This window comes from Phytophthora sojae (assembly GCF_000149755.1).
Source record: "Phytophthora sojae unplaced genomic scaffold PHYSOscaffold_1, whole genome shotgun sequence".
Taxonomy (NCBI): Eukaryota; Oomycota; class Peronosporomycetes; order Peronosporales; family Peronosporaceae; genus Phytophthora; species Phytophthora sojae.
Window position 1 is genome coordinate 3,709,672 of NW_009258115.1, and position 26,010 is coordinate 3,735,681.

Consider the following 26,010-nt stretch of genomic DNA (forward strand, 5'->3'; position numbering starts at 1 on the left):
TACCACTCCGGGACACTTCGTGAGACAGGAAGTCCACCTTGGGCTGCACGAAAATGCTCTTGGTGAAACTCACGCTGATCCGACATTCCTCGAACCGGGCGAGGAGTCGATCGAGCGTCGCTAGACATGCATCGAAAGACTCGCCGCCAAAGCAAATGCCGTCAACGAACGAACGCCGTTCGAAAACCGGCACCAACGAAGACTCGTCGGGCTCTCCATTCGCGAACATGTCCGCAATAGGACTGTTGATTAATTCCGAGACCGAGCTTTCGTTCGATCCGAGTCCAAGTCCCGCTTCAAACTTCGTAGGCGACTGGTCCGGGTCGGACGACTCTTCATGTGACTGTTCGGTCGAGGCGTCGGCGAGTTCACGGTCGCGTGCTTCAGCTTCTGCCATCAGACGCGCATAATGCTTCCAGCCACCCTTCGGCTGAACAAAGCCCCACAGAGCGTTGTCGAGCATTCGTTGGTAGATCATAGGTGCATTTTTAAGCCCAAAGGGCATTCTGAGCCACTCGAAATGACCCAGTGCACACACAAAAGCAGAGATCTGACGAGCCCTCTGTGTCATCATGATTGCCCAGAGCCCACTCGCCGCATCAAGCGAGCAGTACCACAGATACTTCTCCAGGTCTGTGAGCAGATCATCCACAAGGGGCATTGCATACTCCATGATAGCGGTGACTGCGTTCACCATCTTGTAATCAATGTATCTACGCCATTCTTCCTCAGCACAATCACGATCGGTGACGACCATGGGCTGTTGGAGAACGCGATCAGACCGGCCTTGAGCAAACCTCGCAAAAGCTCGTAGAGCTTCTTGAGGTGTCGGAGGGGAATCCTCCGTGCTCGTTGCTTGATAGGCGCATGGCCCTGTACATCGATGTCGCACACTACACCATACGCAGGCGGTGGTAGAGCATTCCCACTAGAGATCATGATCTTCTCATGTTTCTTCAGAACCTTCACTAAGCGATCCTGCCGTCCTCTACTCAGTTCCGGGTGCCGGACATTCTCAGCCGAGTAGTCCAGTTCCGTGACCGAGGCTTCTGTAAGGTCGGGCAGGAAAGCTAGTTCATGAGCATAATCTTCCAAGTTGATCTCATTGGGCAAGTGTTTGGCTCGGGCATTGCCAGCTTCGACGTCAGCTTCTCCATCCTCAACGTCGACAACGGCGGCGGCCGACAGATAATTGCGTGTCAGCACTGCTACCGAGTCTTCATCTTGGACTGAGTCTTCGGACCCCGGGGACTGTTCACTGTCACCCCAGTCTGAACGGTCTTCAGTTACGTCAGAGGGTTCGGCTGGCACTTGGCTCGCTATCACCCCTAGGTCCGAGGCGTCGTCATCGGTGCTGGCATCCGAAGCTCCTTCACTCTCAGACTCGATTGAACCTTCGGTACTAGTGTCATCGGCTTCCACGTGCACGGGAGGGAGCGCCACCGGATCATCACCCACTGGTGAGCCGTCGGTGGCGAGTTGCTCCTGCTCCTCACGCTTAGCGATTTCACGTTCCCACTGCTCGGCACAACTCAGCTGGCGGCCGTGCGTCTGGGAGGCTTCGGGTGGCCGGGGTAACACTCCGGCCGGCACTGCATACTCCGGTCGCTCCACAGCCGAAGGCTGAGAGGCCAGCCAATCCGCATAGGCATCACACTCACGCTTGAACACCGTTTCATCCCGACTTCCGTCATACGCCAACTTCTGCCAGTCCTCGTATCGTTCCGAACTGAGTCGAACATAACCTTCAGACTTCGGGAGATCTCCGATCGGTACCCACATTAGCATAGGTGAGTGAGCACGGCAAACCGTAAAACGTTTCGACACGTTCGTCAACCGCACTCTCTCGACCTTGCCTCGCCGAAACTTCGTTACCGTAGGCAACAGAGACTTCGTGCGACGTACCCACACCTCGTGTGTATCCAGAGGTGGTTGACGCCTCGGTACTCTGTACTCTGCGAACTCTCGGCTCTCAATGGTTAGGTCCTCGGACGGACCACCGTTGACGTGCGGGCCTTCACCTTGGTCATTCAGCATGTTCAGCGTCTTAATGAGTGGAATACTCACCTCGTCCGGCAACCTCGCGGTCGCGTGGAACAAGTCCAAGCGCACTCCTGCAGGAATCACGAAGTCGGTGCCGAGGACTACATCCACGCCAGCACCATGATCCATAATCCACAATTCGAATTCGTACACTCTGCTCCAGCCGAGGGTTACTTTCACGAGAGTTCGTCTCTCGGTTGTCATGGTTCCTTTCGTAAAACCCTTAACCTCCATACAGCGGCCGTGACCTTGGATATCACGCAACCGCAACTGCTTCGCGAACCGTTCGGAGACCACACTAACATTCGCGCCAGTGTCCAATAGAATCCTCGTTCGCGTGTCATTTACCGCGCCCTTGACCAGAGCTCTCATCCGAACTCTCTTGTCGAACTTCTGCGCGGACCACCACCCCAGCCTCTCGCCTGGGAGTAACTTCGTCACCCCACTGGGCGTTCGGCCAGGGTGTCCTTCTTGCACCGCACTTGAGACCCAAGCCTCGGTGTCATCTTCATCATCTTCATCATCATTCATTTCACTTGTTACACCTCCACCGAGGGTTGCCCCTCTCTCCTTTTCATTTTCCGTCGTTTTCACACATTCCTTGTCCTTGTCGTTCGGCCGTTTACTTTCGCCCACGAATGCGTAGACACAGTCTGCATCAATCGCGGACTCAGTTAACTGTGGCAGCCCGATTGGGACCAACCCAGTTTCAGTTGGCGGGCTGCCTAGTTTAAATTGCCACCGAAGACTAGGCTTTGGAGCTCTGGCGAGAGGTCCTTCTTCTCGGCCTTCGTTTTGATGAACGAAGTGAGGGCTTGAAGTGCTTCGCACTTGCCGATGTCATGCACCTGCTGGCACAGTCGGCGGCGGCGGTAGCAGTAGTGAGCCGAATGCCCGGCTCCACCACAAGCTGCGCACGGTCCGTACTGACGCGGACGACCATCACGGTTGTCTCGGCCGGAGTGGCGGTTACTCCGGTCGAATCCTCGGCTGGGTTCACCACCCTTGCGTTGACGTTGGTCAGGGCGCGCGTACGTTCCTTCAGCTGCTTGGCGTCGCTCGCGCTCATTGGCAGCAGCGACGTGAGCTCCTTCCTCACCAGAGCTGCTAACGTCACTGTAGCCACCATCACTCGGATCGCTCTCGGAGTAATGATAATCACTGGCGTCACTCTCGCTGTCGCTGTACGGGGTACGGCGTGGCGACGAGCGCTCGGCTCTACCACCCTTGGTACCGCGGATTTGCAGTTCAGCGACCAAGTCTGACAGCGAAGCTTCAGCTAGCGAAATGCGCGGAACATGGCGCGAGTCATCGCGGCGGCGAGAGTCTTCGCGGCGACGTTCGTAACCACGGTCGCGGCCGCGACGGTAACTGTCACACGAAGCTTCGTGGCGACGGTCATCACGACGACGCGGTTGGTCTCGACTGCGCGAGTGGTGAGACGAGGTCTCGCGCGACTGCCCACGCTCTTCAGACTTCAAGATGTCGTTGATCATGTCCTCGAGTTCGTGAATGTCCTTCACCCGAACGTGGCAAAGCCGGCGTTCGAGGCTTCGGTCACCGCACGTCTCGAGGAACCGCTGTACATGGTCCTTCGCATCGCGACCACCACTCTCGAACTGTAGGCCAGCATTACGGGCGTAACCATTCAGTCGGTTGAGGTAGTCACAAAGGTGTTCCGAGGACTCGCGCTTCGCAGAGTAGTAGCGAGCCTTCGCAGACTGGCTAAACTGCGAGCAGTAATACTTGATAAACGCATCGCTCAGTCGCTTCCACTGACGCTTAGTCCTCTTCGGGAGTTGACGGTACCAGTGAAGAGCACCGTCCCGAAGGCTCAGCTCGAAAGCCATACACCACTCGTTAGGCGGAGTGTGCGTTCCCTTCATCTTGTAGACGAAAGCTCGGAGCCACTGCATAGAGTTTTCACTCCGATTGCGGGCTCCTGAGAAATTCTTGATCTGCGCAAGCGGCCGGTGTGTGGCGATCTCGAGCCGAGGAGTCGGACTCAGTCGCTCCATCTCACTCACTTCGCGCACTTGACGGGCCAACTCATCGCTCGGGCTGTCAAACCCATCTTCATAGTCGATGTTGTCATTGTCGTCCTCGTCGGACGAGGAGTCATCGCGCGGTGTAAACCGGCGGTTTGAGCGTCGCGTGGAGCTTCGTTGTGTTCTCCGCTCGCGTCGCGAACCTTCGGACTCACGCGCAATACGGTCGGCTCGACTCGCCGACCTAGGAGTCACCATGTGCGAGTCTTGGAAGTACGGCGAACCTTCGGTCTTGGCGGAGAACACTCCGTCCGTCGCTTGGCTTTGATTTGACCGCTCGGCGGACTTCTTGGGTGTCTGTGGCAGTGGGATCTTCGAAGGATCAGCTTGCTCCCTCGCGGGGCGAGCACTCGGGGGGCGTCCCAGAGTCAGGTCCGACTCCCCGAAGCTCAGGCGAAGCTTCCTCTTCCACTTATGCAGCTCCTTGCCGGCGAGACCCGGCGTCCAACTCTTGATCGAGACTTCGGACGGACGAGTCCTTGGCTCGCAGCCCATCGCTCGTAGGAGGGACACCGTGTCCTCGGTCACCTGAGTAACCGAGGTCGACTCAACGGGGTGTTGTAACTCCTCCTTCAGCTCAGCCCAAGTCGCTTGACGCGTCATCTCGGGATTGAACTGCCATATCCACTCGCTCGACTCCACCATCTGCTCGAGCATTCTGCCGAGCACCTTGTTTGCAGCTGGAGTGCTGCTGTTCATAGCGGGCCGACTTCCGCGGGATTCTTGAGGACCCTTAGTAACCTGCACCAGAGCCCTCGAAGCCGAGGTCTCGGTGCCATCCTCAAAGTCGTCATCCGCATGGTCGGGTTTCGCCACTTCATCAAATTCCGCGACGAGGTTCCGCGACAAGGAGCGCGAGCCTCCGCTACGTCCCGCGGACAGCATCGCATCTTCTTCATCTCCGAACTCCTGCGTCGTCGCTGGAGTCTTCTCCTCCAGGTCATCATAGTCCATCATCATGTCATCCTTGGCGTCCGAATCTTCGTCGACCGACTCTTCGAAACTGACCGACCTTTCGGAGAACGTCGACAACCGAGACGTTAAGTCACTCGCGATCGTTGACGAATCTTCGGCCGATCCTCGTCCCGACTTCACCGGCGTAGCTGGTACCGCTGACTTGGATCCTTTCGCCATCTTGTTCTTGTTCTTGTTTTTGTCTCTTCTTCTCTTCTCTCCTCAATGCTCGTTGGGCAAAATCTACACAGACTACAACACACAATCGGTCACACCAGTCCCGGGTCGCGGCACCAGTTGTCGTGTAGGAAAACACGAGTTTACGAGTCCTCGCCCTATCAACCGAAGTCTCTAGGACGAGCCCTACCAACAACACACGCCATCTCCGAAGAGTCGGCGATAGATTGTCGGGATCATAAACCTGAAGACCAGGTCCGATCCCTTATACGGGCTGGAATGTGCCTCCCTGTGTGTTGCGGGTCAGGTAGGTTTACCCTTCGTTAAAATATAAGAGCACCCTTAGCCACGAGCCACGGCTAGGGTGCAATGTGTAATACGTGCTTTCGCACTAAACCTCTGTGGTCCCTCAGAAAGGAAGGGTACCAGGCCAATCGAAGCCTCTTACAGGGGCGCCGGGGCGAAGCCTCGGCTAGAAGTCAAATACACTGGGGTGTCCTTGCCTCACACCCAGTCAAACGTACAACTGTACATAGAGGTCTCTAATACCTCCCAACACTCGGCCACCTACTCACTCTTGGCCTTACCAGGATGAACACTCGGTCAATGCACCGGCAGACATACCCCGTGCAGCCGAGTGTATCCAGACCCTACGCTAAGCTTAGCGACTTACCGTAGACGGACTTGACCCTTGTGTGGCTTGGGGGGAAATTCTGCTCTGTTTAATGGTTTAGAGGCTGTCAGGCCTCTCCTATAGCTAATCCCTAAGGTCTATACAAATATCAAGTGTGGACCGAGCTTTCGAGCTGATCCTACAATCGGACGAAGCTTCGTCCTAAATCCGAACTCCTACTGGGCATAAAGTGTACCCACTATGAAACTTCGGAGGCCTCGGCAGGCGGTTTATTTTGACCCGCCGAGACCCTCCTGTCACTCCGTAGTCTCTATCAATCTTCTGGGCACTAACGCGCGGGGAATGTGACCGACCAATCAGAGCCCTCGGTCAGCCATCTCTCGCAAGCTCAAGGCAGTTAGACCTCGGCCGGAACTCGCCCGGCCGCTGTCACTTCCCGATCTCACAGTTTGTACTGCTTCGCGGTGGAGTAGAAGCTGTCCGTGTTTGCTAACGTGTGGTCTTGACGTGGGATTGGTACAGACACTAGGTCCTCTGCGTTGGAGTGGGTCTCGAAGTTGATCGTCCGCAGCGCCAAAAGCTGCGTGTGCAAGCGGCGCAAGTACTCAGCATGGGTAGGTGGCTTTTCTCCTCCTTTCTTGAGCACCCAGCAATGCACGATGTATCCATTGACGACAGCCATGTCGACGAGGCACAGAAATAACTGCTTGTAGTACTTGCGCAGGGAAATGCACCGCTGGATGCTGTAACGCTGAAGTCGTAGCTGGTCGTGGACATCGACACCTCCCATGCCAAGGCCGTAGTCCACGACCAGCTGCGGACAAGGCACCGTGCTGCGCGTTCCATCTTTCTCCGTCCTCAGCACACTAGTCACGTGGGTGCTGCACCCCGTGGAGAGCATGTTCACCGGCTTAGAGTCCATCCAGCTCAGTGCAACCGGTTCAGGATAGTCGTGAGCTTGTGCAATACGGTAGGTACCTCTTGGCATCCGCTGCGGGCGTTTGCTTTGCGTTAAATGGATCGGGCACCAGCCCAAGCGATCGATTCTCGTGGTGCCAACATGATACAAGCCCATGCGGAGCAGCTTCAAGCTCAGCAACACTGTGGAGTAGAAACTATCCGTCACAATCAAGCGCTTCATTGGCTGGTTGATCAGCGCTTTCGAGATGTTCCTCACGACAGCCTTTGGTCCCAGCCCCAATGTTTCTGTGGGCGCCTTCTTCGTTTTCTTCTTTGTCTTGTCTGCACCGCAGTAAATCTCAACTCTGTAGGCATACAGAATACCATAGATACAGATTAGTTTATTCTGTAGGATCCGGATTAGGGAATACAGAACAGGAAAACTAGTATGCGGTTTCAGGACAGCACGTCATGTAGAACTTCGTGCCGTACTTGCTGGGCTTGTCCGGCATGAAAATGCGCATGGGGTTGAACTTGCTGCGATTCGGCATCATTCCTTCGTCGAACGAGATGACCTTCCCCAGCCGATATCCACGACGAAACGTTTTCTCGACTGCTTGCAGCACCGGTCGAATTTTCCATGCCTTGTCAGCGTGGGCCCCAGCGTCCTCATTGTTGTTGAAGTGCAGGAACTTCATAATGTCTTCGAAGCGGCGGCGTTTCATGAAGCCTGAGAAGGTTCCGCGCGGAATAGCCCCATCCTCATCAGTACACCAGTGGTGAGCTAGGCTATCCCGAATTGGCGCCACAGCCCTAGCAAAGAGCAGCGCTACGACGTGCACGATCTCATGCGCTTAAATGGGCTTGAACTTGTTCAAGTCTGCTTCAATATCCTCCACGTTAGGCACACTCACGCGCGGATCCTTGGTCTGTCGGGCTAGCAACTTCTCTCGGCGAGAGATTGCCATTGCCGGGATATTCTGCAGTCGGTAGAGCTCTGTCTCTTCAGCGATACGAATCCAGAGTTCCTTGGGCAGAAAGTAGAAGAACATGCCCAACGGGAAATCCGCGTAGGCGATAGCAGAACGGGAGGGGCCATATTTCCCGTCGTAATAGTCCGTTGCGGCGTCGACTTGGAGATTTCCTGAATCATCATAAAGATGGATAATACAGAATTAACACAACTGTACATCCACATATTCTGTACCATCCGGCTTACCGCTGTGCTCCTCATCGTAGGTTACCCAACCACTTTCCGCAATGGTCCGAAGATCGTCATCAGTCAAATCAAACGTCCCAGTGTCGAGATCACCTTCATTCATTTCCACGTCGTCTACGTCTTCTACACCTTCTGGAGCTATGGCGTTGTCGGTCATAACATCCTCATCATCCGCATCGGACTCGCAGTCACTCAAATCAGCCGTCGCTACAACGTTCACGTCATCTTCAGCAGTCGGTCCAAACAGTCGTTCCTTGCGCAGCTCTTCCATGAAGTTGTCGCTGTCAAACACGTCCAGATCGATGAATGCTTTGCACTGGTTGGGGTGATTGTCGGTCTCACTCCTGGCTTCTTCATCGTCGAACGGCCTCGATCTGTCTTCGGTAGGATCCGGAATAGCGTCGTGGGTCGCACCACCTTGCTCTGTAGGAACCGGAATGTGGTATAGCAGTACACACAAAATCGTCAGTTGTGGTAACTTGGCTACAAACACAACAATAGCCGAGCTGGTCGGGTTTGTTGGCCTGCGCCGGGTTGCCCCCGAGCGGTTCGGCCCAACCGGGACAGCGGGTGTCTCGCCTCTCGCCGAGACCTGCCAACCAAGATCACTCCTCCGGAGAACCGCCGAGTTCGACGGCCTCCGTTCACTCAACCCTGTGCCCTCCACCAAAGGATGGACGACGGCGCACGGAGCGCTTTTACAGGTCGCCGAGAGCAAAGGCTTCTCGACTCAGCAATCAGTGCCCGGGACGTACGGGAACACCGGCTCGCAGCGGTGGCGAGACTTTTCCTTCGCGCTTGGCGAGACACGCGCCCAACCCGGGCCGACCTTAATCTCTTGGCGCTACCAGTCAACACCCTACAAGCTATGCCTCTCGGGTGCTGACAGCAGACATAATCCGGCCCGTGCAGGGACTTACTGGAAGCGCGTGCACGTGTTGTGGACCTAGAAAATTCTGCTCTGTTGTTTGTTATCTCTGTCGGGCGCCCTGAAGGGGCGCCTCCACTATTCCTAAGCTCCTATACAAATACCAAATGAAAGTGGGCGGTTTTGGATCTCGGCAGACTCTTCACTGAGCTCGGCGACGCTTGAGCTCGGCTGGTCCGGATGAGCTATCCGGACAATTCTTCGAACTCGGCTGAGCCGGATAAGGTGTACGGATAAGCTGGTGAACTCGGCTGAGCTCGGCTACCGGTACAGTGTACCACTCCAGCCGAGTTGGTCGCGCGAAATCTGGTGTTTCCTACACCACAGGAATAGCGTCGTGGGTCGCACCACCTTGCTCTGTAGCATCCGGAGTAATGCTTTGTGCTGACGCCGTGTGATCGTTCATATCCAGAGTAGTAGCTTCCGCCCTACCAGCTTGGTCTGTAGAGTCCTCAGTAACACCATCAACTTGCTCAGTATCCGCAGGTGAAGCTGAACGACGCGCTGCATCCGGTTGGTTGGCATTAGCGGCCAAACGATGCCCCATGTCGGCTTGATCAGTAGCATCCGGAATAGCATCACCCACTCCATCACCCTGTTCTGTAGCATCCGTATTGGGGCCATCCACAGTCGATGGAGTCGCCATTGGTGTACATGCCGGGGCCAGCGTGACATGCGCAGTTGGAACAGCAGGGGTGGCTCGTGGAGTCGCAGCAGCAATCGACGCTGCATCCGTGTCCGTGCTCGTACTTCCAGCGGCTGGTTTAGGCGTCCGGGCAGCTGGCGATGGTGCTGGCTGACTAATAGCGGCGTACGACGCTTGCTTCCCAGCCGGGGCCCGGGTCGACTTTCGAGCGCTGGGCACAGCGGTAGCGGGGAGATCAAGCCGACCAGATCGTCGTGCAAACGCCACGAGAGCCTTCTCACCTGGGGAAATACATCTATCGTTAGCATACACGTAATTATATACAAAACTTATGGTTACCCACCCTCAAAGAAGTCGATTCCACGTTTTGCTCCGTCGAGACGACCCTTGATCCCTGGCTTCATATAGCGGTGATCCTTCGCACGCCGGTAGGCTTGCGTGCCTTCCAGTCTTCCTTGCATAGCTCACGCCACAGCTGCTTGAACGCCTTTTCTCCGGGGCCGTTCATCGTTTCCGAAATGAGGGGATGGCGGACACGCAGCAGATATTGGCTTTCGTACGAATTTTCAAACCTTTAAGGGATTTATATTGGTCTTTCTATTCTCACCGCATAATCCCCGTCTATCTACCCATCACCAATCTGAATGGAAGATGTGTAAAGTGTTGGCCATACAAAAAGATATATGCGACTTTTGAACTTGAAGCCAAGTTTGCACGATATTTTGTCCTGTAATAATGCTTATTCTGTAGGATACAGAATACGGGGTTAGAGAGGTTAAAGTAAACGGGAACGATACCAAGTAAACGCGTATGCGTAAATAATAAGCTCGATTTTGCCTAGAGGTCTACCTCGACGCTGTCGAAGCGCTGCGCGTCCTGCACAAGTCCGACCGCCAGCTCGTCTTCGGACGGGTCGTCGGCCTGGCACAAATCTTCGAGGCCCAGACGCCCGCCTTCGTCGAACTGGCGCAGAAGGAAGCGCTTGCGCTCCGAGTCGTGGTTGCGGTGGTTGGACACATCGCCCTCATCCAGGATCTCGGCCTGCAAAATCTCCTCCAGAACGTCCTCCAGCGTCACGATCCCCAGCAGTGTGTGCATATCACCCGTCTGCAGAATCAAGCGAACCTCGACGTCAGTGAGCAAAAGCTATTAACACGAATCACTAGTCTTACCGCATCGATCGTCTGCGGCTGCTTCACCAGGACCAAATGGGCACTTTCAGATTTAAACGTGTGCAGTAGTGCGCTCAGCCTGCAGTCTGGGGCCACCGAGCGGGTAGTTCGACCAAAGATCTGGAAAAAGCTCGAGAGGAGGGTGTTTTCCTGGGAACGAAAGCACTGCGTTAGTGATTGAACAATGAGAGAGAAATGCGAGCCGTGCGAACCTTCGGGTCCACGAAGATGAGGTCCTTGACGTGGATGGTCCCGATGATGTCATTCACCGACTCGCCATGGACGAGTACGCGCGAGAACCCGCTCGCGAGGATGCTGTGGATGAGCACGCGGTCCAGCACGGCCGAAAGAGGAGCCATAAACACTTGATCCACTGGGGTCATGATGCTCCTGGCCGTTTTGTTTCCAAATGTCATCGCGCCGCGAATGATGCTGCCTTCGTCCTTGTCAATCATCTGCTGCTTCTCGTGGATGTCGATGATCTCCGCTAACTGCACGGGGAAAGCAAATTTGTTTTGAGTGATCCCTTCACGGTACACCAGAAACAGTTCACATCCGAGCACGCACCTGTCTCCTCGTGAAAACCGTGCCAATGTCTTCTCCTAGAGTCGCATCCAGCGCCATGCTGACAGGCTTCGCGAAAACGAAAAAGAGCGCGATCAAGACGCGTACGAATGGGACCACCTTGCCTCCGATCACTGCAATGGACGACAACGTCAATCAGCAGATAGTTAGCCAAAGAGAGAGGCAGCAATGACACAACTGTTCCTCACCTAGAGCGTATCTGGAGCAGAGAGCCTGCGGAACGATCTCGCCAAAAATCAAGATGAGCACCGTCGACGCGATAAACCCGAACAGCCCTAAAGCAGCACGACAACCGACATTAGCGCCATTACTATTCACTCACAAATGCGCTGAGGCTCGTACCGCTGGTGAGGTCGGCCGTGATGATGGAGGTTAGCACGTTCACCGCCACGTTCCCCAGCAGCAGCGTCGTGAGCAGCAGGTTGCCGTTCCGACGCAGCGGGATCACCTTCTTGGCGGCCTCGCTGTTCATGCGCTCCTTCTCCGTGGCCTGCGCGTCCTCGCCCGCAGCCACGACGATCTCCAGGCCGATGAGGTCCAGCGACATGAGGCCGAGTCCCAGGCCGGCGAACATGGCCGACAGCGCCAGCAGCAGCACCAGCGCCCCCACCTGCAGCGCGATGTCTTCGCTGCTGAGATCTTTATGTTCGTTGCCGCCCCCGAAGCCTCCTCCGTTCGCCGCCGCAGACTCCAGCCGCGTCGCCACAACCACCACAGCAGCATAGGCGACGCCAGGCCTCACACCTCGGGGCATCATGGCTCCTCTAGTTCTATCGTCGGAAGCCTCCGGCCGACGACCTCGGCGCTACAAATAGAGCAGTGTATCGTGAAAGGTCGGATGTGCGCCACATGAGACTCGGGCGTATCCTGGCCGAGCGAGGATGATCAGGCGGTCGCTGCTCGCGTGGACGTGGGCATCATGTTTGGGTGGCGGCGTCGCTGGTGCGCTGCGGTTTGCGGCGGTGGGAATTATTACCTTGCGCTTGTGCGAAGGGAAGCTGGGACTTACTCGGGTGCTGCTGGGATGTCTGCGTAGTACGAGTCGCAGGATGAGGTGCTGGGAGGCGGAAGCCGCCTGTTGACTGCTGTCGAGCTGGAGACGGACGGTGCTGCAGTGTGGAACAAGGAGCTCGTCCAGCTCTTGGTGAGAGGCGGCCAGCAATAGGCGGCACTTGTGTTTTGCCACTTACTTTTGTTATTCGGTGTTTGTTCTACTTGCCGCTACTCTAGATTTCGTGTCAGCACGGCACGTTGCAGCTGGAACAAGAGGTGGAGCGGAGTCTGGTGGATACGGCCTTCTTGTGTGAGGATGGTGACACCCAAGTGAAGCGCTCGATCGGGGTCCTTACGACGCCGCAGGAGGCGCAGCAGATCCTGTCCTCGATCGTCTATCAGCCCGACGCAAACTACCGCAGCGCGTGGACCGACCCTCTGCCTACGACGGAGAGCGGGGGAAATGAAGTTGTTCGCATGCAGCTCTTGCCGGTGGGTATCGATGCCCCTAGGCCATCGAAGGACTCGTGTGTTGCAGGTGATATGGTTGGTGTCTCTACTGACGAGGCGGAAGGTGGCAGTGCTCACGAAAAGAAAATCTTCGTGAAGAGTGTGAATGATCCACAGAAAGTCGGACGAGAATCTACCCTGGAACTGAAGTATGGTGGCAGCTCGTATCCTCCGGATATGCTGATACGCGAAGCTATTATGGCTGTTGAAGACATGGACATGCTAATTGGTGGAGAAATTAACCTGGATGCATTTGCGGATATTAAGGTTGGTTCTACGATTGGTATACGTGCGCACAATGGTGTTGTGTACTCTGTCGGCGACGGCATACACATGGACGCAAACAGCGAGCAACAGATCAGCACAAGCGATACCCATTATCTGCGCTCGGTCATGTCGAATTTGCGCCATATCCCCAACCCAGACTTCAATGGCATTGATGAGATCAACTTCAGCACCCAGGGCCAGACAAGTACTCTCTACATTTACGTCCAGGCTAAAAACGACCCACCCAGGCTTGACTTTGACTTGAGCGAAATGAACGATTGGTACAAGTACCCACGAATGTTTCTCCCGTCTTTCCAGCTGGATGACCCGGACAAAGATCAAACGTTTCAAGTTGATATCCGTGTTGATAATGGAACATTTTTCGTGGAGCAAATGTCTACCAGTGTGTTTGATGGTGTGTCTGTGGAATTCAACTCTTCATCTTCGTCGCTGCGGCTGACGTCCGGGTTAGCCCGGCTTAACACCCTTTTCCAGCAGCGCCTGGTTGAGATCGTACCGAAGGCTTGTCTTCAAGGAACCACTCCAACCTCTTGCGCAGCATTGATCGAGTTGTGCGCTGATGATGGCTTTATCCGCACTTGCGAAGTGGTAAACATACCCGAGCAGGAAGTATTTTATCACGTTGTCGTGCCAAGTTGGGCCAAGAGTCTGAACGTGGCAGCCGGAGGCTTATTGAACATATCCGAGGCTTTCGTGATTCACCAGAGATTTGACGTTATCTATGAGCTGTTGCTTCGAGTTCAGGTGTCGTCCAGCTTTTTCCGGATTGCAGCTCCGAGCTGTGGTGAACTACGCGACTTCGTTAGGCCGGTTGGACGGCAGGACTCGAATCAACTTGGAATGACCCAGCTTGTTTATTCGGGTGATGCTGCTTGTTTAAACCGAGTGCTGGGAACTATTCAACTTCAGACCTCGTACGGCTCAAATTCCTCTATCGCTATCAGGGTGGAACTCCTTACAGAGGAAATGCGTCTACTAGCAAACGAAAGTGTTAGTGTGGATGTCGCTGAAAACCCTACACCCATCCACATCAGCGTCGTGCGAGCAAGTGGCGATGATCCCTGGGTAGCAACACCTGACAGCTACGCTAGTTTGACCTCCATTGTAAATGTTTCGCTTGTTGCAGATCCTGAAGCTACCATCGACAGCGACATACTGGAGTTAAGGGTTTCCTGTCAAAATTGTCTGTGGAAATATCGATCCTTTGTGCCACAAGTCGCATATGAGCACGCTCAAATTCCAAGTTCTGGACTCAGCTTCCTGGGGCCGTATGAATCACTGCGCACCGTTCTTGCCACTTTACAGCTCGCCATCACAAATAGCGGTGATGCTGCTGAAGTTGTTCACTTGCACATGGCGCTTGCGCCGCCGCTCTCAAGACAGGTATCGGGCTCTGATTGGAATAGCAGTACGAATATCTCGATTCCATTTACCCTCCACTCTTCTGGGCTTTCGTGGGTTGCAGAACGCTCTCTAATGCTCGTGAAAGCACCCGATTACACTGTCGCCTTGAGTGGCGTCAAACTCACGGGCAAAGATGAAACCCCTTCTATGACCCTGACTGTTCGAATGAATTGCACTCTTGGTCATGCGAAGGTCAGTCTACCAAGGGCGAGTCCGAAGCTTCTCGAGCTTCCTTGTGGCCCGGATGAACCTGCTATAAGCCTGGTCGTGGAGAGAGCTCAAGTGAACGACGTGGTACGCTCGACAATGGTAAAGATCATTCCCAGTGGAAGGGATTCACGCGTACGACTTCATATTACTGCTGTCGAGACAGTACAAAAAGCTACCGCAAATGAACCATCCATTGATCTTGACTTTCGTGCTTCACATCAGCTACCTGAAGCAAAATTTGCGTTGCGCAACGAATCTAGTGCTATACAAGTCACTGGGGAGAAGATTCAATCGATTGGAGACATTGTGACCGTAGCTGGAAACCTAGACGGACCAATGTGGTTTAGAATGCTGGCACATGTAAGCCATGGGCGCTTAACTGTTCCTATGGATGTGTGCTGCGTGGATATTCGCAAGACGAAGCACGAAAATGAAGTTGATATGATCGGGACAGCACTGGCACTACAACGCGCACTCGCCGCCGTACAATTTCAAGGCCATGAACTATACTCTGGTAGAGATGTGCTCGAAGTGACGTTCGCCCGCTTCCCCTCGACAACCCAGCAACCGCACTCCTCCTTTGACATCCCAATTGAAATCGTTTCTGTAGGCCACGCATCAGCCAAAATGATGCTGGCTTCTGTGAATGATAACGACGTGTGGGCTACCAACGAAGCGCAGATATTCCCCAATTGGAGCCCAGGTCTGGAACAGCAAGTAGTGATCCCCAGTTGGAGCCAGCCGTCAGATTTGGAGGTTTCAGATGCTCAAACGAACGATGAAGCGATTAGTTTTGCTCCAGACTCAGACTTAATCCAGGCAGAACATGAAGTGTATCTGTCCCCCAAGGCAACAGCACTCGTACCTCTGATACACATTGAAGAGTCCATCGAGGGTAAGTGAGACGTACGTAGACTATTTTTTAAAGCGCCTAAAACTGATCTGTATTCTTCCTTTAGGGCCACTGTCGTCGCAATACTGGGAAATCGTCACTTTAGCACTGGAGGTCGGCAGGAGTTGGAGCATCTCGGGAATTTATATTCGCGATGGAAGTGGAGACTCAAGTGTCAGCGACGATGACCTTACTTTGAATATTGATGCTGAAATTGGAACGATCTTCCTTGCCGCATGGGATGGTTTGGAGATGTCGGAAGGATCAGAATCCCTGTTTACAGAAAAAATTACCGTCACTGGTAAGTTAGACCTGATCAATACTGCATTGTTAACCCTCCGCTATCAATGCAGTGGAAGCTGCAACAGGCAGGACACGGTCACTTTTCAAGTCCGCAACCCGCTCGCACCTCCACCAAAGATCTCGCATACTCGATCGATTAAAATCGATCAGCTCTACGACGTGCCCGTTCCGTTTGTCGCGACAAATGCAAGCTTATACTACAGCACGGAGGACGCAGCATTCCAGTTCACAGAGCTCACCTTTCGCTTTGCTGACGAGAATGCCAGTCTTCAAGCAATGGAATACATACCGACAGAGCAGCGCTCACAACTTTGGGGTGCTGAGTTGAGTTATCGGTCAACGAAATATTCGTATCCTCGTTCTCATTCAGACGACAAACGTCACCGTTTTGTGGCAGAACTTTCCGGTAAAAACCCACCGCGCTTTATGTGCCAAATGGGAAACTTGTTTTATTTTGCTGGGAGTGATGGCCAGCATGGTGAGGAGCTGTGGGTCTCGGATGGCTCAAGCGCAGGGACTGCCATGGTAGTGGATCTGCTTCCTGGTCGAGAAGGTTCTACACCAGCGGATTTGGTGACGCTCAATGGGAAACTTGTTTTTACGGCAGCAGGGATTGACCTTACGACTGGAAGAGAGATGTGGACAAGTGACGGCAGCGCTAAGCAGACGTATCTAATTGCCGATATCAGACCGGGCCCCGCAAGCTCGAACCCACAATACTACACTTTGTTTCAGTCCCAGTTGCTATTGTTTCAAGCTGAGACGGACGAGTTCGGTGTAGAACTTTACAAGACGGACGGTACTAAAACTGGGACGACCATGATCGAGGATATATGGCGGGGGCCTCGTAGCTCGAATCCCAAATATTTTGTCGAGTGGACGGCTGCTGATAGTCGTGCACGGATGTATTTCGCTGCAACATCTGATAGTGGCCGTGAGCTTTGGGTATCAGACGCCTTATCCAGTTTTAACAGTGATAGAAATCGCAAGCCTTCCGTCTCTAATGTGGCGGTCGGAACGTTTATCGTCAGAGATATTTGTGCTGGAGAGGGGTCTTCTAGTCCACGGTACTTGGTGGCTGCTGCTTCTGTGGGTATTTTTTTCTCAGCCTCGGATTGTGTTCACGGTCGTGAACTATGGTTCACAGATGGCTCAAGCACCGGAACGAGAATGGTGAAAGACCTGAACATTGCAACAGATCAGGGGTCGAACCCCACCAGTCTAGTTGTATTTGGTGGAAAAGTATATTTCCAAGCGCAAGCAGACCCCTCTATTGGCCGTGAATTGTATGTTAGCGACGGAACCTCAAGTGGTACTACGCTGCTAGTTGATCTGGTACCTGGCCCACTGAGTTCGGCACCAACGTCGATGTTGGTTGTTGGGCCCGTCACGATGACTGATGGCACTACAAAGAGCCAAGGTCTTGTTTTCACTGCGGTCGACTCGTCGGGGCGTACAAACGTCTGGCTATCAGACGGAACCGCACAGGGTATAGCCCCTCTATTGGATGAGGTGTTCCTCCTTAGTCACAACCTCAGTTTCCGTTTGGTTGAACAGGACGATCGGACTCCACGAGTTTTGGAGTTCGGAAATGCCATTTACTTTGCCACTCACGACTTCTCTCCAGGAAGAACAGTAACTCGCGAAGGCCCGTCGACGCTGTATCAGCTAGATATACGAGTAAGTTACGGGCTTGTTTTTATTGTGAACTCCGACGACATGCAACAAGTGCCTGATGACGCGGCGAATGAGCTGAAGCTGGGAGGAACCGTGGTCAGTTTGAAACACGATTTGGATAGAATGGTGTACTTGCCGCCTCAAAACTGGAACGACGAACAGTTTCCCGGAGGCCACATTGTGGAGTGGCAATTTGTAGTTTCTTACGAAAACAAGTCAGTCGAGACCTACGCGGACCTCGTGATAACAGCACGATTTGATATCCCTGTTATTGCTGTTCCTGAAGCCATTGAGGACCCATCTCATTACATGGGGGACTACTTGTCTGTGCTGAGACTGGAGTGTTTGCCTTTGGTGTGTGACGAAGACACTCCTATGCAGCTGGACGGGTTTTCAGTGCGGGCAGCTGATGTGACACCAAGGCAGCTATCAACTACAGATCTACTCGTGCTTAGTATTTCCGTATCCCACGGAGTTCTTTCCCTTGGAGACCCTTTACTTTCTGACTGCATCGGTCAGTTCGTGGGCCCACAGTCACAACAGTCCGTGTCCTTTAAAGCAAACGTAGATTGTATGAACAGAATCCTGTTGGGTATGACGTACGCTGGTGAACCCCATTTCAGCGGATCGGATCAACTCAAGATTCGGGTTGGGCTTGCAGGGAAATTGGACGCTGGATTTGACGAGGTGATCGTTCCTATCATTGTGATGGAGCTAAACGATGCGCCCTACATTGATGTAAGGTCTGTGTACTATGAAGCTGTGGAAGACATTCCACTCGTGATTGAAGACTTGTACTTGCGCGATCCCGACGCGTTGGAAGAGCCTCTTCGTGTCGTGATGGAAGCAAGTTGTGGGCAGCTTGCTCTCCTGCGACCTGACGGGATAGATCTGACAGCTGAAACGATGGAGAGTGGAGCTATGCGGCTTACACTTGAAGGAACATTGTTTAACCTCAACGCTGCCATTGCATCTGTGGTTTATACTTCGGCGAAAGACTGGAACAGCTTGCAGTTCCATTCTGACGGTGGGCTGAACGGATTTGACACCATTACGATCAATGCATTTGACTCCTCTTCGTTCAACGCATCGAGCGTGTCAGTGCTGTTTGTTTATGTGGATCCTGACGTAGACTCGGTGGTAATCGACACTCCATCGAACGTGCTGACAAGCGTCTACGCTGATGATCCACCTGGAATGCTCCGAGGGGATGAGGATACATGGATTGGCGTTAATGGTTTGGCGTTCTCTAGCGTTGATGACACCTCGCAGATGACGCTAGTGCTTGCGCTGTCGGTGGGCCACGGAATTCTCTCTTCGTCGCAGTTTCGTGGCATTACATTTCTAGAAGATACTAATGATCAAGCCAACATCGTGAAAATCAAAGGCACTTTTGTCAATGTGAACGGGTGTGTCGCTGGCTTGCGCTATCTTCCATACGAGGACTATTACGGAATCGACACGCTAGTTGTCACTGCCTACGCGATTGATCAGTACACGCAGCAGCAGACACCCTCGTCTTCCATTAACGTTGGCATCACAATAGACCCCGTGAACGACGCACCGGTATGGAACATTGGTTCATCTGCTACACGTGGAATCCAGCAAGGTCGTTCTGTAAGTATTGCCGGGGTGTATGTTCGCGACATTGACGTTGCTACACTTGACTGTGCGGTTGAATCGTGTGTGATGGATCTGATCGTGGAGGCCAGTCAAGGTTTCGTGACTCTTTCGGATCAGTCGTCTACTTCTTTTTCCAATGACATGACCATCAAGAAAGCCGCGTACGTAGTTGTTTCCGGCACCCCTGATGAGCTGAACACGATACTTTCGAAGATGACATTTGAGCTCGCTGAACCGGAAAACTATCGCGCTGATAGTCCTAGTCGCACCGATATTAAGCTGCAGCTGACAGTTGACGACAGAGGAACGTTTGGCCGAGGCGGGCCTCAAATCAGCACAACGACTGTGGTATTCAGCCCCGTTACGTGGTCTCGCTACGCTTTGTCGATTCTCGCACCTGAAGACGTGTTGGAAATGGAGGAGGACACGACATTTGAATTCAATGAAGATATTCAGCTGCTCGATTCAGACTCGGCGCGGTCGTTCTACAACCTCCTTGAGCTCACGATTAGTTGCTCGAGTGGAGCGTTCGCCCTGAGTAGCCAGGTAACTGGCATTCAAGTGCTGCGAAATGATTCGGGTGGTAGCTTGGTCATTCGAGGCTACTTCGCACAGCTGAACGCGGCTTTAAATGGAAGTTCTTACATACCGGCTGCGAACTGGTACGGCTCGGAGAAGCTGTCGTTCTCGGTTGTAGAATTGAACCATATTGAACAAACAGGTACTGCCACTGTCTTCCTGTTTGCTGCTCCTGTTTGCGACGAACCACACTGGAGAAGCCAACAACCCGCTGACAAGCCATTTTCCATGAAAGAAGACGGATACCTCTTGATCGATTCAATCTCACTAACGAACCCCGATTTGGACGATGAACAGCGTGAAGTCGAGGTTTCGATTAGCGTCAAGCGCGGAGGTATTATGCTATCAATGACGAAAGGGCTTCTCGTCGAGCAAGCAGAATATAGCACTTCGGAGAGCAGACTAGTCGCGCAGCACGCTCCGCCTGGAAACACATTTCCCGATTCCCGAGCACGCTTATTTTTCAAGGAGCTGGCATTTCGGGGTCGAGTAAGCGACGTTAATTCGGCCTTGAAGGGCATGATATTCAAGCCTTCCTTAGACTACAATTCGGATGGATGGCCGGTTGAGGAGATATCATTCATGGCAACAACCTCTTGTGGGGGTATTGAGGACAGCGGATCTCCTGTTAGCAGTACTACAATTGCAAAAATCGCCATCGATGCGGTTAATGATCCTCCCGTTTTGATCTCAGAGCATTTTCAACGCATCTCGTGGCCGTTTTCCCTTCGTACTTTTATGTCGTCAGACTTGTTCATCGAAGCAGTAGAGGATCTACCGCTGCGGTTGGAGACACTGGCGCTATACGACCCTGACTACGACCTCCGTGATGGCGATCTCCGACTTCTCGTAAATATTTCGTGTATTCATTGCATTATAACGTCAACGAGCATCCCCGAGCAGCAATCAGCCGACGATCTGGTTTTCCTAACAAAACATTGGGAGAGTAATGAGGGCACTCAGCTGATTGTGCACGGAAGTCTCTCGTCTTTAAACCAAAATCTGATGAACCAACTAACGTTCCGGGGTGCAGGCAACTTCAATGGGATCGCGTTCGTGCTGGTCGAAATATCCGATTTGGGAAACTACGGAGAAGGGGGTGAGCAGCACACTCTGTTTGCGTTGGGAGTTAAGGTTAAAGCTGTAAACGACATTCCCCAAATTCACCTCCCGCAATTCCAGTCGCAGGAGTCCGTTCTTCAGCTGGACGAAGACGCTTCGGTGCTCATAGTTGGAGCTCCTGCTCTTTCTGCAGTTTCCGAAGGTGCTCGACACCAGCTACCGGGGTGGTCTCTCATGAGTGCCGATCTGACGGGGAATGAGTCTACTACACGACTGTACAGCTTGAGTAGTTTCTTGGGGCCGAAGGGGATCGCAGCCTCATCTCTTGTGGTTTATAACGGCGGTCTACTTTTCAGTGGCCAGGACCCAGATCTCGGGAAGGAGATTTGGTATAGTGATGGCACAGCAGTTGGCACAGTTCTACTCAAGGACATTTTTCCTGGGAGCGGGGGCTCCAATCCGTCGTCTCTGACCTCTTTTTCGAAGGATAACCGAGTGTACTTTGCTGCAGAAGGCCCCCATTTGTCGTGGCAAATCAAGGATGTCTACCGAGACTCGTGCCAGGGTTTTCGACCGAGCTCTCTTGACCCAGATATTTATTTCACTGTGGCGGCAGTGAACGTTTGGGATCCCGAGGAGGTACGTTCAATATAGCTGCGTTATAGTAGCCAGGACTCGTACCTGACTATTTGCTTACGCTTGCACCCGATGCACAGACGTACGATTGCCCTCTAGGATTTCGCTGGATGTCGACCTCTGAGGCTCAGCAGGTGTTTCTCGGAACGATTGCGCTGGATGGTCACAGCGAGGAACCTCTCACTTACTTCGACCTGTGCGGATGGCGCGGGTACGAGTGGGGAGGCCAGACGCGAAAGTACTTCCGCTTTTCGGATTCCAAGGTATACATTTCGCTTTCGATGGTACAGCATTTAATCTTTTGCACTTAGGTACTAACACCATATTCTTCTGTCTAGGCTACCGGCGCATTTAAGCATGCTGGTTTTCGAGACTCGTATCGCCTGGACACAGGCTTTCAAACAGATTTATTTGCGGGTATTGTATGCTATCGCGAGTCTCCTTCCTGTCAAGTATCATGGGGGACGCAACTGTGGGCAACTGACGGCACTGCAGAGGGAACACAGCGCGTTGCTCGGATATCGACCGACCCCGAGGGCTCAAACCCTTCGCATTTTGTCGAGCTGAACCAGCGACTGTACTTCCAAGCAACCTCCCCTGACTTTGGCTCCGAACTGTGGTCGACTGACGGCTCCAGAGCCGGCACTTACCTAGTGGCCGATGTTGAGTTTGGCTCGCGCAGCTCCGAACCACGATTCCTTACTGTATTCGACTCGCGAGTATATTTTTCAGCAGAAACCCAAGACTACGGTCGTGAACTCTGGTTTTCAAACGGTGACCCACGGTTCAAGTTCGACTATGATCAGCACGCAACTGTCGGAACAGGCTTGGCTCTCGATATTTGCTCTGGCGCCGGGTCTTCCTCTCCTCAACATTTCGCAGTGTTGACTTCCCTATTACTCTTCCAAGCGGATGACTGCATCCATGGGCCCGAGCTCTGGTCAACGGACGGAACGCGGTCAGGGACGACTCTCGTGCTAGACATTCACACAGGGTCGACGGGGTCATTTCCGCGCTACTTGATGACTTTCGCCGGGCAGGTCTACTTCCAGGCAGACGACGGCGTTCATGGATCTGAGCTCTGGACAACAGACGGAACTCCCAGCGGAACTGCCATGCTACTTGACATCGCGTCGGGGGTACAGGGGTCCGTGCCCACCTTCTTGACAATCCTGTACACTTCCAGTGCTCCTTCTGGTACACTTGTCTTCGCAGCGCAAGCGGAGCGAGATCGTCTCACGGAATTCTGGCAATCAGACGGAACCAGCGGCGGGACTACCAAATTGTTCCCGCTGTCCCGCGAAGTTGTTGAGCTGAACGTGGACTCGCTCAATCTCCAGCTAGCAGGGAAAACGCTAGTGGCGATTTCATCAGAACCTGATAGATTCTTCTATCTTGGTCGAGAAATTAGCGGTCAAGGTGTCGACTTCCAGCGTGATGCTACTAGTCGGCTTGGCCTGCGGTATGCTGAAGACGTTGCCCACACGAGATCAATGACGTTGGAAGACGTTGGGGCAACTGTAGGTGAGCAAAATCTGGCGCTATCGCTGAGTTGCTCAAAGGGTTGGCTAAGTCTGGGAAAGCAGTGCAGTGGTGCATCCGTGAGTCTGGATGGGACTCCTGATCAGAAGAAGGCCGCAGTTGTCACGTTAGAGGGGCCATTGGATGCACTGAATTGCGCAGTGGAGAAACTGACATACCATTCCAAGCCGCAAGAGAATGGCTGGGACGAAATACAAGTGACGCTTAGCCAGGGAGGTGGGTCCGCTCCGAGTGAGGTGGACAATGTCGCGAATTTCAACTCGGAACGTGATAGCAGCTTCGCAGTCTCAAAGCGCATGCGTGTTGAAATTCGTGCCATAAACGACCCTCCGTCAATTGGGATGGCGTCGATGTTCTACGCTCCGCTGCGACGGTGGGTGGCCCTGGCGGGGATTAAGATCACTGACCCAGACTCAGCAGAAGGTATGCTGTATGTGAGCATATCGGTTCGTATGGGAAGACTCCGGGTGATTCTACCGCATCAAATCAACGCCAACGGGCCAATGGCACTCCATCCAACTGCCGACGGGGACGTCTCGCAAGCGCTTGAGTTTGCGACCACTGCGAGGCAGGCTCCAGAGATATTCACTCGTCTGGAGTACAGCTGTGACGATCACTATGACTGCTCCAATTCCCAGCACGACTATCTGACAGTCCAAGTCGACGACAACGGTTTACATGGGGCGGGCTGCCCCGAAGTGGCCACCACGACTGCCGAGATTATCATAGTGGGTAGTTAGAGTTTGATCTGCAAAATGCGTGGCAGCAACCGCAACGAGTACACGTCGATATATGAGAAGCACACGTTATCATTGTATAGTGTGCGCCAAGAGTTCGTCCGTCTAGCTGGCGTTGTGCTCAGTAGACGTACCTGCTGCCTCTTCCGCGAGCTCAAGTGCATTCTCCACAAAAAAGGCCTTGTCGAAAGCCGATTCCTCCAACACGCCATCTTCGTAGCTGGCCTTGTACGTCGTGAGAAGCTGCTCGTCATTCTTGCGAGCCAGCGATTTCAGCACCTTGAGCGCCTTCTCGTCTTCGAATAGTCCCTCCTTCTGCAGCTTGTTCAACATGCGCAGGACGTCACTCGACGCGGCGCTCGCGGTGGGCGGGGACGTAGACGAAGTGGCAGTAACTTCAGCCTCGACCACCAGCTCGGCACTTGTCGGCTCCACGTAGCCTGAAAGACAAGAGAAACAGCGTCAGTACGCAGCAAACAGGGGGTAGCCAGAGGTGCTGCATACTCGATGCCACGTACCCTCAATGCAGCGCGGGTTTTCCTTCAGCGCCTGCAGGAAGGGCTCAATCTCCGCCTCGGTGGGCACAATAATGGCCAGAGGCTGGCCGGGGGCAACGTTGTTGGACCCTTCGTCCACCACTGCAAGCGTCAACAGCAGTAACAGCAGCAACAACAACAAATGTCAATCGACGCAGCTCAGCTACGAAAACTTATGCGTTTTCCACTCACACAGTCGCGCGATGAATCCCTCGTCTCCAGACTCGAGTTGGAAGCACAGATCCGGCGTGTCAATCTGCAGCGCAGCAAGTCAGTCTCTATACGTCTCCTGCAGGATACAGGCCACAGCGTCTCCTTACCTCGCACATGTGCGTGCCGTCCTTCACGGCGGCGCCCTCCTGCACGTACCACTTGGTGAGCGTCGTGTCTCCGGCGCCGCTGCCCACCTCCTGTGTGATCACCAAGCAATAGACTCGCTGTCAGTCATCCAGTTTGCACTCGCAGTCATTAAGCTCCAGACGCGCACTCATTGAGAGACGCACCTTGAAGTCCAGGTCGGGCATGCGGAACTTGATGTGCGAGGGCAGCGCCACCTCCTCCTTGTCGCTGGGCGGCTCTGCGCTCGTGGAGAACAGCGCGAAGGACCGCAGCGTGTGCGCCTGCGAGCGTCCGACCGTCAGCGCGGCGCGTCGTCGCCCATGCGCCGCCAGAGCGCGCGTCGCCAGCCGCATCATCACGTCTGTGAGCTGGTCGAGCAATAATGGACGCTGAGGCAAGCAGCTGTCTTGAACTTTGTAAGGCATACAATATCCAAGACGAAATAGATCGGGGCACGTGTGTAATTTCAGCGCACCAGTTTGCGATAATTACAGCGTGGCCACGATTAACCGGTCCGGCGCCCCCGAACCGCGAATCGAACCGTCTGGCGCCTCGGCTCGGCAGCCACCACCAATCGCCGCCCAAGCTACCCACCTTTTGCAGGCTACTATCATTGGAATTCTCCGCGAGAAACGAAAGGAAGAAACATGAGGTGCGTGTGTGCGTATGAGAGCGCGCGCGCGTACAAGCGAGCAGAGCAATAATAACAGACTCACCGTGTCTGCAATGTCAACAGCAACTGCAGCATTGAGAACGCCACCACGCTGAACCTGTCCCTCCGCCTGCGCGGTGGTGGTAAGGTCCACGGTTCGCTGGCACGTGCCGGTAAGGTCAAGGGCCAGACCCCCAAGGTCCCCAAGCAGGAGGACTCGAAGAAGGCGCTGACGGGCCGCGCTAAGAAGCGCTGGCAGTACAACCGTCGCTTCGTGAACGTCGTGGCGGGCATGGGCGGCAAGAAGCTGGGCCCCAACTCGAACGCCGCCAAGAACTAAGCAGGCAGCCAGTAAGGCTGGGACAGGCAGTCGGTCGGTCGACGTGAGCGATAAGCAGGACAGGCAGACAGCGACGACGCGTGCAATGGAATTGGATGCGTGGCCAAGGATGCAGGTTCAGCTTTCCGTTCGTGACTCTCCATCTCTCGACTGCCGGCACCGTCACCCCCTCCTCCTCGTCTCCGGCGGCTGGGGTTGGCGGTGCTGTCTTCTCTTCTGTGGCGCTTAGCGATCCAGTCGTCTCGGTGACTGTCGTTGGCGTAGGTTCCTCGGGAGCTTCGCGGCTCTCGATGCTCTCGCATATTCCAAAATCAACCGTATGTTAAATCCAACGCTGCCTCCGCTTCGCCCGGGTCCGGTGTCGCTTTCGCTTTCTCGCAA

General features: G+C 54.0%; 8 protein-coding genes across 8 annotated transcripts; 3 read left to right on the top strand and 5 right to left on the bottom strand.

Moving 5' to 3' along the window:
• Nucleotides 1-2,768: 2,768 nt before the first annotated feature.
• PHYSODRAFT_469811 (hypothetical protein) lies at nucleotides 2,769-5,225 on the bottom strand (the record flags this gene model as incomplete). Its single annotated transcript, XM_009516537.1, has 1 exon — nucleotides 2,769-5,225. The coding sequence occupies one exon, from the start codon at nucleotides 5,223-5,225 to the stop codon at nucleotides 2,769-2,771; it is 2,457 nt and encodes an 818-aa protein (XP_009514832.1).
• Nucleotides 5,226-7,199: 1,974 nt separating this feature from the next.
• PHYSODRAFT_468002 (hypothetical protein) lies at nucleotides 7,200-7,589 on the bottom strand (the record flags this gene model as incomplete). The annotated part of the gene is made up of 1 exon (XM_009516538.1): nucleotides 7,200-7,589. A coding segment is annotated over one exon (390 nt), but the record flags the coding sequence as incomplete, so codon positions are not given.
• Nucleotides 7,590-7,610: 21 nt separating this feature from the next.
• Nucleotides 7,611-8,246, bottom strand: PHYSODRAFT_467698 (hypothetical protein; the record flags this gene model as incomplete). Its single annotated transcript, XM_009516539.1, has 2 exons — nucleotides 7,611-7,900; nucleotides 7,976-8,246. 2 exons carry the CDS (start codon nucleotides 8,244-8,246, stop codon nucleotides 7,611-7,613), a joined length of 561 nt encoding a protein of 186 aa, XP_009514834.1.
• Nucleotides 8,247-10,386: 2,140 nt separating this feature from the next.
• Nucleotides 10,387-12,060, bottom strand: PHYSODRAFT_308753 (hypothetical protein; the record flags this gene model as incomplete). The annotated part of the gene is made up of 6 exons (XM_009516540.1): nucleotides 10,387-10,656; nucleotides 10,722-10,841; nucleotides 10,934-11,212; nucleotides 11,289-11,419; nucleotides 11,495-11,581; nucleotides 11,649-12,060. The coding sequence occupies 6 exons, from the start codon at nucleotides 12,058-12,060 to the stop codon at nucleotides 10,387-10,389; spliced, it is 1,299 nt and encodes a 432-aa protein (XP_009514835.1).
• A 127-nt stretch (nucleotides 12,061-12,187) lies between these two features.
• On the top strand, nucleotides 12,188-14,574 carry PHYSODRAFT_321355 (hypothetical protein; the record flags this gene model as incomplete). The annotated part of the gene is made up of 5 exons (XM_009516541.1): nucleotides 12,188-12,268; nucleotides 12,343-12,450; nucleotides 12,537-13,589; nucleotides 14,403-14,480; nucleotides 14,563-14,574. 5 exons carry the CDS (start codon nucleotides 12,188-12,190, stop codon nucleotides 14,572-14,574), a joined length of 1,332 nt encoding a protein of 443 aa, XP_009514836.1.
• Nucleotides 14,575-22,976: 8,402 nt separating this feature from the next.
• On the top strand, nucleotides 22,977-23,765 carry PHYSODRAFT_308754 (hypothetical protein; the record flags this gene model as incomplete). Its single annotated transcript, XM_009516542.1, has 1 exon — nucleotides 22,977-23,765. The coding sequence occupies one exon, from the start codon at nucleotides 22,977-22,979 to the stop codon at nucleotides 23,763-23,765; it is 789 nt and encodes a 262-aa protein (XP_009514837.1).
• A 102-nt stretch (nucleotides 23,766-23,867) lies between these two features.
• Nucleotides 23,868-24,990, bottom strand: PHYSODRAFT_475213 (hypothetical protein; the record flags this gene model as incomplete). Its single annotated transcript, XM_009516543.1, has 5 exons — nucleotides 23,868-24,183; nucleotides 24,277-24,400; nucleotides 24,491-24,554; nucleotides 24,619-24,708; nucleotides 24,802-24,990. The coding sequence occupies 5 exons, from the start codon at nucleotides 24,988-24,990 to the stop codon at nucleotides 23,868-23,870; spliced, it is 783 nt and encodes a 260-aa protein (XP_009514838.1).
• A 272-nt stretch (nucleotides 24,991-25,262) lies between these two features.
• PHYSODRAFT_284114 (hypothetical protein) lies at nucleotides 25,263-26,008 on the top strand. The gene is made up of 2 exons (XM_009516544.1): nucleotides 25,263-25,289; nucleotides 25,374-26,008. The coding sequence occupies exons 1-2, from the start codon at nucleotides 25,285-25,287 to the stop codon at nucleotides 25,627-25,629; spliced, it is 261 nt and encodes an 86-aa protein (XP_009514839.1). The 5' UTR covers nucleotides 25,263-25,284; the 3' UTR covers nucleotides 25,630-26,008.
• The last annotated feature ends 2 nt before the right edge of the window (nucleotides 26,009-26,010 follow it).